Source organism: Leguminivora glycinivorella, chromosome 2, assembly GCF_023078275.1.
Source record: "Leguminivora glycinivorella isolate SPB_JAAS2020 chromosome 2, LegGlyc_1.1, whole genome shotgun sequence".
NCBI classification, from domain to species: Eukaryota; Metazoa; Arthropoda; class Insecta; order Lepidoptera; family Tortricidae; genus Leguminivora; species Leguminivora glycinivorella.
This window is the reverse complement of record NC_062972.1, coordinates 18,570,173-18,583,402: the sequence shown is the minus strand read 5'-3', so window position 1 is coordinate 18,583,402 and position 13,230 is coordinate 18,570,173. Positions and strand designations below refer to the sequence as shown.

The 13,230-nt window shown below is 36.0% G+C and overlaps 1 protein-coding gene across 1 annotated transcript in view; it reads right to left on the bottom strand.

Moving 5' to 3' along the window:
* The window catches only part of LOC125236252, a 164,842-nt gene that overhangs the window by 53,078 nt on the left and 98,534 nt on the right, over window positions 1-13,230 (bottom strand). Inside the window, exon 2 of the mRNA XM_048142944.1 lies at window positions 4,666-4,758. Within this exon, the coding sequence (XP_047998901.1) occupies window positions 4,666-4,738 (73 nt within the window). The 5' untranslated portion in view covers window positions 4,739-4,758. The remainder of the gene's footprint in view (window positions 1-4,665; window positions 4,759-13,230) is intronic.

Genomic DNA, 13,230 nt, shown 5'->3' with positions numbered 1-13,230 from the left:
AATGGTTTCATAATTTAAGTTTCACCCATAAATGTAGACCTTCATTTAAATTTATGGACCGCAATAAATGAAATACGTATTCGAAAGCTTGACGATAATGAATTTCCTATTCATTGAGAACATGACATTTGGATATAAGGGAAATCGAAAATAAGATGGATACAAAAGGCAGAAAATTAAATCGCTTCGGTCCTAAGGGTCCGCTGGAAGCGCCTGAAGAGGCCCCGATTCAAAGAATTAATTACACATTTCCAGCGTGTTGTCGTGACATAACAAAATTGCGTTTCCGACTCAACATGAGACTACGTGACACAAGCGATGAAAGCACACACGAGCGACATAAATGTTCTTGTACATGTGAGTAGGTGTAACATATTATATTACCTATTTGCTGATTCACAGTGAGAATGGGAATTTATTACAAATAGGTACTTTAATGGTGTGAGGGGGGTTAGATCGAAACACACAGTACTTAAATCTTATTTTTAAATGTCATGTATAAGTATTGTGCTGTTTACTCGTAACATTTTAACAGTAAGGATAAAAAAGCAGGAACTCTAATTTCACATCATCATATTGACGACGAAAAATTACGTCACACTAGGTATATACAAAATTACAAAATAAACTTTTATTCTATTTTAAATCGCAGTTTCTATGAACATGGGCCAAGCGTAGCTCGTGAAATAGGTGCCCCCGAGATTGGATGGCCCGCATTTGTTTTTATTTCGGCCGGTGGCCCCAAACGGAACACTTACTGGCGTGGCGTGTCGTCGAGCGACAGATTCGAAGCAACTGACCGATTTTAGGGGGAGAAAATTCGCAAAACGATTTCCAACCGGAAGCTGAGAAGATGCAGATTCAAAATTAAAATGTGGTGAGCGGTTCATTGAACGTACCGAGTTTCTAAATATATATATTTTGAAGAATAGGCAGAGACAAAATAAGCACATTAAAAATAACCTCATAGTACGAACGCCCATACTGAAGAAGTATGACTTAGATGTACGACGCGGTGCCAAAAGGGACTCGCTGATCTGAGCCCAGGATAAGCAGAGAACGCACACTTGCATCTCTAGAGACCATAAGTGTGTTACTAGTACGCCCTTTTCTTGAAGTTTGAATTCATAATCGGTTAAGAAATGCGGCGGTCGACAGTTCAGCCCACAGTTTAGCTGGTATTTAAACATATAAAAATGACATCTACATACGTGTTTTCTTTAAACAATGGAACTCTCCAGATATCTAATTTGAGCCAGAATCAAAGATCAGTCAATATCGATAATCAACATTATAGCAATTTAGGATTTTGTATCCATATACGTGAACAGCACTCGTAGAATTGCGTACACATGCAGCGATATATGTGCTTACAACGCTGTTTGCACTTAGCGGGTAGCGACTCACTGTCAGTCACCCGATTTCTACCGTGAGAGCAGTAGTGTATTGACGAAATTAACGTGGTTAGCTCTTCCTATAGTGCTGTATGCAAGGATCTAGTTGCAACCTCATTCGGCCACCAAAATACCGCGACTATGACGTTCGATTAGTCACTTCCTTTGAAATTCAGAGATACATCGCCGGCGTTTGTTGCCAAAGCAGATATCTCGTACGTAATAATTTTGTAATCCCAATATCACATTGAAATTGTAGTAGTGTGGTAGTTATTATGTATGTAATAAGTCACATCTATCAGCATCGAGCCGCATTTTGTGTATGAAAAATCGCTCGTTAGTATGAAAATGCGTACGCATGCTTTCAGCTTTCCGATGCGTAAGCGTCTTCGTACTAACGAATGATTCCTCATACACAAGATGGATTTGACTTCACCCTATGTTTTTATTATGTACTGTAGAAGTGCCAGCACATGTGGTACACGAACGTGTAAAGGTGATTTCTAACAAAAAGTATATTCGACAACATAAAAGGGGCCAAATTGCAGGCAAACGTTGCTAGAGTACAGGGACGCTGCCCGGACTTCGTGTCCAATAAAATTTTAGCTCAAAAAATCCTTTGGTAATTTTTAACGTCCGCTTACGCAAGCGCTCCCGTTCGTAAAATGAACAACTTTAGTGGCAAGTGACATCATTCCCGCTCTTTTTATCCCGTACTTAAACTTTCCTTTCTTTACATTTTTGCGTCAAATAGTTTCGACGCAAGAGAAGAAAGTTGAAATGAATTCAAATCTAAAAGTTCATTTTAATTCCAGTTTAAATAGTATATTATCATTTTGACCTATTTGTCATTTTTGTGAAAAAAAAATATTTATTTATTTTCCATGATTATAATTTTATGTACTTTATTGATTGATGAAAAATGAAGCTCTCTACACCATGGCTACCTTCATCATCAAAATATATAAAAAATATGAAATAATCTTTCTGTATGTACAGTCAATGTACCGATTTGGGAAAAATCACAAGCTTAAGAATTTCACCAACTGACCCTTTTCCTCCCGTGGGTGTCGTAGAAGTTGACTTCGGGATATTGGTTAAACTGTGGTGTGACCGATGGACTAAACTGCAATCTGTCACTGCTATTTTATCACAATTTTGTTTTCTTTCAACCCCTTAACTGCTAAGAATGACAATGACACAGAAACTTCAACAAATTGCATGTACTCTGCTTATCTCTTTTGGGAATACATGCGTGAGTAAATATGATTTTATCAACATAAGTTATAAACAGAGATCGGAAAAATTTGCGTCATTGCTCGCAATAATGTGGACATGTCTCCAAAATTAATCATTTAATTAATTTCTTACTTGACATATAATTTGATTTCTAGTCAATAAATACAAAAGTTTGTTAAAGTGTAGATTTATTTAACTAGTTCGTCTAGTTCTCTAGATATAAAACCTCCGTGGATTCACTTTTTCTTAATATATATATTTTGACATTGATAGTATTCAAATTACAGTCGTATTTGCCGTACCTAAATTACGTACGTACCATACCTAATCGGCGGCAAATTTAAAAAATGGCATTTTCTTTACTGGTGAGTACCTAATATCGCCAGTTTAAAAACGAATTAGTGGCGAAAATTGAATTTAATATAATACGACGTGAAAATAGTACGTATGCGTATTTACCTATACTATATATATGGATGTAAATTCAAACAACTATGCAGATACTAAATCCCGATTTTGAAGTTATCGTCCACAACTTAGAACAGAAAATAACTCTGAATTATACTGGAATAATAATATTCCTATAAAAGTACTTAAGTTTGCCCCATTAACATCAGTGGATTGCGAGCGGAGTTTTTCAGCACTTAAGTACTGCTGACTGCTGAAATTTGGAAAAATACTGATTATTTTCTTTAATAAATCTATACGTTTACAACAAACTTTTGTATTTATTGACTAGGAATCAAATTATATGTCAAGTAAGAAATTAATTAAATAATTAATTTTGGAGACATGTCCACATTATTGCGAGCAATGACGCAAATTTTTCCGATCTCTGGTTATAAAAAATGTTGGACGTGCTTCCAAAGTTATGTTGTTTAAATTCTCGTGAACGTCCGCTCTAACGGTTTCAAATAAAAAGGGAAAAATCTCCAAAGAGCGCAGATATTTTAAATAGGACATTATTTCGCAGATTTTCTGAGAGCTCAAGAACGCTTTATGTTGTGAGTAACAGACAACGATCTACTTATTATTATATAATACATATACAAGTACTTTAATACATAGAAAATATCCATGACTCAGTAAATAATATCTGTGCTCATCAGACAAATAAATACCCTTATGATCCGAACCCTGTAGGCCTAGCACATGATTGCCGCGGGAGTATGTCGCCGCGAGATAGATCACACGTCTCCTTCTAACTGTATTAATGACATAAGGACGGGTAGTCTATCTCGCGGCGACATACTGCTTAGCGGCTTAGCAGGCAGGGCCAGTATGACTCGCTAGGCCAAACCGATCGTCATGTTTCAATTGAAGGCATGTTTACAAAAACAACATAACTACAGTAGGCATGAATTTACAGGAAAAGAAAAAGAAACTGAATGTCTTCATATATATTAGTTATTGGAGATAAACATTGTATAGGTGATTTTATTAAGCCAATAGTTCCGAAATATACGATTACATATTTCATAGACCTATATTTTTGGAAAAAAATCAAAAATATATTAGCCACTTATGCTGTTTTTGTAAAATTTTTATAAGAATATTATTATTTATAAGAATATATTATGTTCTTTTTGTAAGAAAATAAAACAAGTTTCTATAGAAATTATGTTTTGTATTATATGAGAGAGGTACAAGTTTATCTTAGTTAACTAGTGTTTTTTTTATGGGATAGGAGGCAAACGAGCAGACAGGTCGCCTGATGGTAAGCGATCACCGCCGCCCATGGACACCCGAAACACCATTTTAATCCTCACATCCGCAATGTAGATATGTAGTTTTGTAAAAATTAAATGGCTATATTTTTGGGGTCTGATTTTGTACAGCTGGGGTCATTTTTGGATACTATCTTTTTCTCTACTTGTAGATCCTGCTTTAGACGAATGCTATGATACAAATAACTCAAATTCGCAAAAAATATTAGTTAATGTTGTTTTTGTAAACATGCCTTCAATTTTGACTGACTTCAAAAAAGGACTCCTCAATTCGTCGAGATCTTTTTTTTTAGTGATAATTTTACCTTCTCCAGCTCCGATGACGGTGTGGATCAGGAGCACGACGATGCAGACGCACCGCTGCCCCCCCACCGGCATCGCGGCCGCGGGATCCACTCCTGCAACAAACAACCAAACCTCTTATAATAAAATAAAATTGTATTTAAGTTTTGATATTGTTAATTAATTATTTGTAGCTTATTAATAGTCATTAATGCATGTTTAATACTAAGTATTATATAATGCCAATTAGCACGTAAGGTTAATCTGTCAGTGCCGATTGATTGGAATAAATAAATATGAAATATGAAAATAAATTTTGGCATCCGTTAGCTCATTGGGTGGACGACATCCGGAAAATTGCGGGTCACAACTGGATGAGACTAGCTCAGGGGGCCGATTTTTGAGTCTCACGGCGTTCGAATTCAGAAAATTGTCACTGAAAATAATAGGCAATTCACCGTTTTCAACCGGTATTTTAGTGACAGTGACACTCAAAAATCGGCCCCCAGGACCGGGACAAGTGGCGTACTAGAAGAGAGGCGTATGCTCAGCAGTGGGCGATAAAGGGCTGATATGATGATGATGATGAAATTTTCACTACACCAATTACTGGTAAAGGCTCTCCTTTGCTATTCGGACACAGATAGCAAAATTGCATTTTATTTTATTCAGTATATTATTATATTTAGTCAGTATTTTGTTCGTGTTGGCGTGGTGAACAATTTTGTGTTTCACTCGGTGGCAAAGTTTGTTTAACCTTCGTGCCTTGAAACGGTCCAATATTGGAATAAATAATAAATAAATAAATATTATACTACATTCTTACACAGATTGACTAAGGCCCACGGTAAGCTCAAGAAGGCTTGTGTTGTGGGTATTCAGACAACGATATATAAAATAAATAAATACTTATATACATAGAAAACATCCATGACTCAGGAACAACTATCTGTGCTCATCATACAAATAAATGCCCTTACCGGGATTCGAACCCGGGACCGCGGGACCGGAATCTTTCGCTTACTCGGATATCAATATTAGCACGTGCGGTTAAACAACAACTTTGCCCCCTTGTAAAACAAATAACTATTTTATGAATTAGGGCCTCAGCCATGTAGTGACGGGAGAAGAATTTCCCCCTTCCGCCTGCGCCTTAGATACCTAAAAAACATCCAACATGTCTGGGTTCAAAACACAAATAAATGTCCGGACTTTCAGCTCATTAATATGTAAGAAAATACTGGCCTACGTAACTTTTACTTGTTTTATTCATACCTTTGTCAAGAGCGCCCCATTCAGTAGAATGCGGATGATTAATTACTCAACATTTGAATTCATTCGTTCATTCATTTGGACATGCTTATCTATGAATTTGCTAAATGAAATGAATTTTAGCGAGTTTTCGACAAGATTTTGCATTTCGATGGGTCTGTTAAGATAACTTTGTACCAATTAAATACTGTTGTGTACGGGTGCCTATGTTAATTATGATATGAGTTACTTTCTGGCCTTTACGAAAATTCGTAAGGATTTATTTATAACTAGCTATGATACCCGGCTTCGCTCGGGAGTTGATATGAGATTACGTGGTAGTTTAAATAAAAAAATAAACTATGACGTAAACGGTAAAAAAAATTATTGAAAACATTTTCTCATCATTTACACTACTTGTTTATAAACAACATTTTTTATTTTATTATCCGGGGTATATATATATAAATTTTTCGAATTTCCTACTCTTGAGCAAGCTACATATAGCTGACCGTGTGAAAAGCAGGATTCTTTGAGGTTGATGCCACAATATTTTAAAGTTTGCCCTTGCGCTTTGTTAATCGTGAAACTGAAGGCTAATTTAATTGGAAACTGCAATCTTTTAAATTGAAATGGCAATTCAGAAGAGATCAGTGGTATTCTAGGTATAAATACTGTGTGTCCTTTGCACTTTCCAGAAATAAGTTCAGCTTCAATGATATTATTCGATAACTGTTTTACGATCATCCTCGTTCCATTACATAGTTTTGGGGAGTTTAGATTTCTGAGTAGTATGATTGGAGATCCAACTTTCAGACGAAGGCAGTGTAATGGCATTCCTGGTACTTGTAAAGAGTTTAGAAATTCAGTAGGGAAGTTGACACTTTCTTCAATGGATACCATCGTGTCGATTGATTTATATATTTTCTCTTCACCAGGTATATTCTTTAGAATATTAAAATTGATATCGTCAACAATATTATTTTTAGTGGCCAAAATCGCTCTTTGAAATAACCACTCTACGTTGGTATAGTTCTGAATAATATTTGGATAAATTTTGTCGATTAGTTCGTTTTCAGTGGTGGCTACGTTACAGAAATCACTATTGAGTTCTATGAGGCCGCTCGTTTGATCAGTAGGATATGTACCTTCGCCTATTTGTAAAAGTATTTTAGCAAAACATGCTGTTGTTTCATCTTTTGATAATTCAACTCTCATGTTTTTTGTTAATTGCAGTATTTGTACTTGTCTGCTGCATTGATCTCGTCTGCTGGTGTTGACTTGGGAATAACTGGAAGTGTTTGTCGAAAGTCTCCTGAGAGTATGAGTAGAGCTCCTCCCATTATTTCAGAGTTTTTTCGCAATTCTTGTAATGTTCTGTCCATGGCTTCTAGTGATTTTTTATGGGCCATGGTGCATTCATCCCAGATGATAATTTTAGCTTGTTTTAGAAGTTGACCTCGTCCAGATTTTCCTGAGATTTTACATACCGGGAATTGTTGTTCGGCTATATTCAACGGTAGTTGTAAGGCAGAATGGGCAGTTCGTCCTCCTTCCATAAGTGTGGATGCAATGCCGGATGATGCTAGTGCCAATGCGATGTGTTTTGTAGCACGTATTTCCGCCAATAGTAGATTTAATAGAAACGTTTTACCGGTGCCTCCTGGTGCGTCCAAGTAAATAATTCCACCAGTGTTATTATTTATTCGGTTCATTATAACGTTGTAAACATTTTTTTGATTGTCATTGAGAAGTGGTTTGTTGTGAGCAATGTACTCAAGTAGTTCATTGACGTTATAGCTTTTTTCCTTTGTAATTTCGTATTTTAGCACATTGAAAGCATTTCTTTGTGGTGTTGGCATTCCAAGTTCTACTAAGGCTTGGTTATTTATTGCTAAACATTTATCTTCTAAACGAATGAGTGTTTCATTGAATATGTCGTCATTGAATTCTATAGTCAGTTCTGGATTAGCTTGTCGGATTTGGTACAATATATCATCACTCATACTCCTTTTGAAAGAGTCCCATAGCTGTTTTGGGTTTGATGGGTTACATGTTGTTAGAATTAAGTATGGCGAATAACTCTCGAATTTGTTCAGCTGAAGCTGTGAGTGTGGCTTCTTGTAGTGTTAATTCCCAGTGGTTATCGTTTTCCAATAATCCTAAGCGTTGACATGCTTCTCTGTACGTCTGGCATAAGTAGCCGTTAATGGTCCTGAGATCTTTGAAACTTGTTGGTCCCCGTATTTCGTGTAACAACATCCGGAGATAGAAACATTCGGCATTGTTTGGATGTACGGTGTATACTCGACCTATTGCGTTAGTTTTCATGATTTCTGGATGGCCCTCCTCTGAGATTCCTTGTTTTCTCCGTTGAAAAATTTTCTTTGTTTTGTCCCACGTATAATAAATAGGGACGTCGGCATACAGTAATGTCTTTGCGAATGGATCCGTTTGGCACAGTTGGAAAAAAGCTGTTAATGTTGTGTTCTGAGGTGGTTCGCTTGCAATTTTTCTAGCCGAGTCTTTTGTGAAATAAACTCTCTGTCCATTCTCCAAATGTACTGATAGATGTTGCACAGCTGGTTCGCGTTCATGTATGGGAAAACTAAAAATCCTCCACGCTGCTTCGTTACTGTTGATGTATCTTCCCATTTGGTACATGAGGATCTCATCATTTTTATCATTTTGTTCACTATTTTGGACTATTTGAAATACTGCCATATCACTACCTTTGTTTACGTATTTACATATATATTTAATAGATTTTACTGAATTGCGGTATTCAACGTTTATGTGTGCTTGGAACATTTTAGAAAGGAGTGGGTTATATGGTACTACCCATTGATTATGTTTTTCCAGTTCGTCTCTGCCTTGTATTCGTATTTTTGCTGTGAATCCACCGTTTTTCGGTGATCGTCTTCTATATTTGGGATAACCGTCATCTTCAGTTTTTGTATCGTCCAAGTATGGTTTTGGATATTTTTTTGTACATTTTCCATCACTCATGCATGGCGCATTGAAGTTTAATGGTCCACATGGTCCGTGAATCATGTTTTTCACTACTATGTTGTATAGTTCTGGATCATTTTGTGGATTGGGAAATTCAGCTTGAATGATTTTGTCGATATCCGTGGGATAAATTTTATCTTGTAGCCATATGAGATTGTGTGAATGAGGTAATCCTCGTTTTTGCCACTCAATAGTATACATCCAGCATCTAACGGTTCCAAAGATGTGGTATTTTGTGATGACTTCAATAAATATTATTTGTTTTTGTCGAAAAACTCGGGCTATTATGTCGTGTCGATCCATGGATGTTTGTCCGTATTTAAGTTGTTCTTTTATGTCTGGCCATGATGAGTTGCATGTAAATGTTATGAAGAGATCAGGTCGTCCATATTTTCTTACGTAGGTCATGGCATCTTGAGTATATTCATGCATATGTCTTGGACTTCCTATGTATGATGAGGGTAAGATTACCATTGTTCCAATATCATCAATATTACCGTCATTTATGATCGCGTCTCGAAGGTGGATGTATTCTTCTGTGCGTAGTTTCTTTTGATTCAGTCTTATGTAAAGCATCCGTTCTGATTCTATTTTTGCGTACATATCTACCAGAAATTGTTGAAATAAACGGCGAGTGTTGAGTATGTGATTGTATTTTTCATTGTCTCTGATCATTAAGCGATAAGCATAGAACTCCTTGGAAGTGACTTTTTTGTTTGTTTCTAAGCCTGTTTCAGGATGAATTTGTTTTATATTGAAATGATATCCGTCTTCTCCATGCAGAAATATTAAGGGATATTGAAGAGCATCATATGAACGGTGTGTCTCTGCAATGCGTTGTAGTCCTTTTCTTCTTCGTTGTACAATTAAATATGTCGCGGCTTGTATTTTCATTGTCCACAATTACGATGGCGACTTCATCTATCTGAGGTGCATTAAATCTCCGTTCGTGTTCTCCACGTGGTCTTTTATCGGCTCGAATAACAATTTTATAGTCATCAGAAACCATGCGGTCTAATGTTGTTTTGAATATGTAAATCAGTTGATTGTATTTGTGTAAGATCCTCTGTACATCTTGGATTATTTCACGTCTCAATCCATTAAAATTTGTGCATCGTTGATCAATTTCTTGTTCTTCATTTCCGATAAAATAAACTTGCAGAAATTTATAGTCTTCGCTAGGCATTGGTAGTAACGATCCTATTTTATGATAAATTTGACCTTGAATTGAAAATACATATTCAAATTCATTTCTATCAGTGTTAGTCGAAGTAGCACCGAAAGAAGTCATCTGAAAGCAGGAATTGTATGATCTTATATTTTGAAGAAAGTGTTTTGATTCTAGTGTTTCCCCGATCATGTAATGTAGAAATTCCTGCGGAGGTGTTTCCAGTAGTGGTAATCGAATTTTTCCATTCATGCAACAGAGACCTGGTGTTTCTTTACTAAATTTTTTCGCGTGGCAAAATTGGCAAATGTTATTCATTTTTCCGATTACAACATATTTATGATTGTAATATTTTTTTGTCGGTTTGTAGTGGAATGCTTCTTTTGTTAGATTATCTTTTAAAATTCTCGATTCTTCAATACTTTTATTTTCTTTCCTTTCTTCGCTTTTTCTACTCCTCAGGGTGCTCATTCTGGTTCGTTGATTTTGTAAACGTGCTTCGTGCTCTTCTTCCGTTTCATTTCTTCGATATTCTTTTTGTTTCCGCCGTTTCGCTGCAGAACTGGCAAGATCTCCTCCTCTTTTACGTCTAGGCATTGTATTCTGTAAAATAAAATTAAACATACATTTTATAGACAAATATATTGTTACGTAAACGTGGGGTACGTTGAGACAAAGCAAAAATTTTATTTAAGGAAATTACAATTAAAAGAAAAGAAATCTATTAGAATTAATTAAACACACTATTAAAATACTCACATTTGATATTTCACAGTAAAGGCTCACAGACAACTTTTTTCTTCTTCGCTTCAAAATGGAAAATTATTATACACACTATTAAAAATACTCACACGTGATACTTCAAAATAAAGGCTCACAGATAACTTCTTTCCTTCTCGTTTCGAAATCGCTTGTTTCACTGTTCAAATCGAACTGACTCTGGCGGGCGACACCGGGCTCTTATATATTCAGAGAGCTAGGCTCTAGAATATTCGAGAAAGTTTTAGAATATTTTCCTTCTCATATCTTCTAGAATGTTCTCGATATTATCGTCTGCCGTGACAATAGGTTCTGCTGCTGTAGAATACTTTCAATGAAGTTCAACTACTCGACAACAGATGGCGCCACTATACTTAGGGTTGAAGAAGCCCTTATATCTTTAAAAACACGCCCTTTAGGTTAAAACGGGAACTTTCTTGTTCGAGGGGGGATAAAGGGCTATCACACTATTTAAGTCCCTTTATCGTGCCGGGACTCCTTTTTAAGTTTTATCGGCACGCACACTTTTATCGACTTAGTTTTATTATATATAATGATAATGATTTATATTGCTCGCGTTAAATTCGAAAATTTCTGAATGCTCCATACAAACTTCCACCCCCCATTCTAGGGAAGTGGGGTGTTAGAAAGAGACAAAAAGTAGTATATGTCACAAAGGCTACTTTTTGTCTCTGTCTAACATTCACCATTCTCCATCCCTTCAACTATCTCCACTTAAAAAATCACGTCAATTCGTCGCTCTGTTTTGCCGTGAAAGACGGACAAACAAACACACACACACTTTCCCATTTATAACATTAGTATGGATAAACTTTTCATACATGCTCAACTGAGTTAATTTCATCACTTAAATAATACAAATGCGTCTTTTATGGATATTGGAATGAAAAACCAATATTTTTAAAGTACCTAATGTCAATCACCTTTTAATCTAAGAGTGCTGCAGCATCTTGTATGCATAATGATTATCATGAAAGACATATCGTCACTACTTTGAAAAAATCTCGTATCTCACGCTGCTCCTCAAAGTTAAAACGCAGTAAGTCTATATGTATTCCATACATACTTACTACAATTTTCTTTTCATTGACAGACGAAGATACAAGTTTTTTTTAAAGTAGTGACGATATTTGGTACTCGGGTGACCTTAATGTAGCTAAAAGCACTTCAACAAACTTTTTTATTAATAAAACTACCGTCAGACACTAACATATTAAATATGTAAAAATGTCGAGCGATCTTCGACAATTTTACGTGAGTTACCCGCTTACCCATTTTTACATGTTTAATACACTAACTACAACAAACATCCCAATCAAAACATAATTTACAGAATATTTATAATCAAACCGTAAACAAAGAACAAATCAGAGGCGAAGCCACAAAAACTAGATTACGTACCATCGGCAACGGCATTAATTCATGCCTTTGGGGCAAAGCGACCCCTAAAAGGTTCTGTATGGGGCCAAAGTGGCCTATGTACTCGTAATGCTGCCTTTGGTCAAAGCGTAAACGTGTTTGTGGTCACCCTCCTTTGATGTAATAACGTTACATATTGAGTTTACTGTTTAAAGCGAAGTATCACAACTATCACAAGTAACAGTAGGTACTATCAGCTGCAAAAGTGCATGGCGAATTTATCAATCAATTTTGCACGCACTTTTGCAGCTGATTGTACATTTAGTAGATGGTGTTGCATTACGTTTTCTGTTCAGTAATATGGTAAAATTTTACAGTGAAGGTTCTTTTATGTCTTACTTATGTATTTTATTGTTAAAAGTGAAATATGTATACCAGACTTTCATAAAACAACATATATTGGGTTGGTAAGAAAGTAATGAGCGAATCATAACCAATATTGTAATTTTTATTTAATTTATTATTTTAATCATTTATCAAAAATATAACGGCCTTCGTTATTTACTACTTGTCTCCATCGTTCTGGTAAAGAATGAATAGCATCGGCGAAGAAGTTCTTAGGTTTAGATTCAAAAAACTCAGCTATGTACTGTCGTAGATGGGCTTGATCATCGAACTTTTTTTCATTCAAGGCATTGCTTAGCGATCTGAACAATGCGTAATCCGTAGGTGCCAAGTCTGGAGAGTACGGTGGATGAGGTATCACTTTCCAACCTAGCTCCAATAGCTTTAGCCGAGTCACTTTTGCAATGTGTGGGCGAGAATTGTCGTGTAAGAAAAAAACTTTAGCATGCTGTGGACGATTCTGACAGATTTTTTGGTTTAAATTTTCAAGCTGATTACAGTATACTGATGCGGTAACAGTCATTCCACTTGGTAGGAGTTCCCAGTGAATAATACCATGAATATCCCACCAAACGGACAGCATAACTTTTTTCGGGTGAGGCTCTGTTTTTGG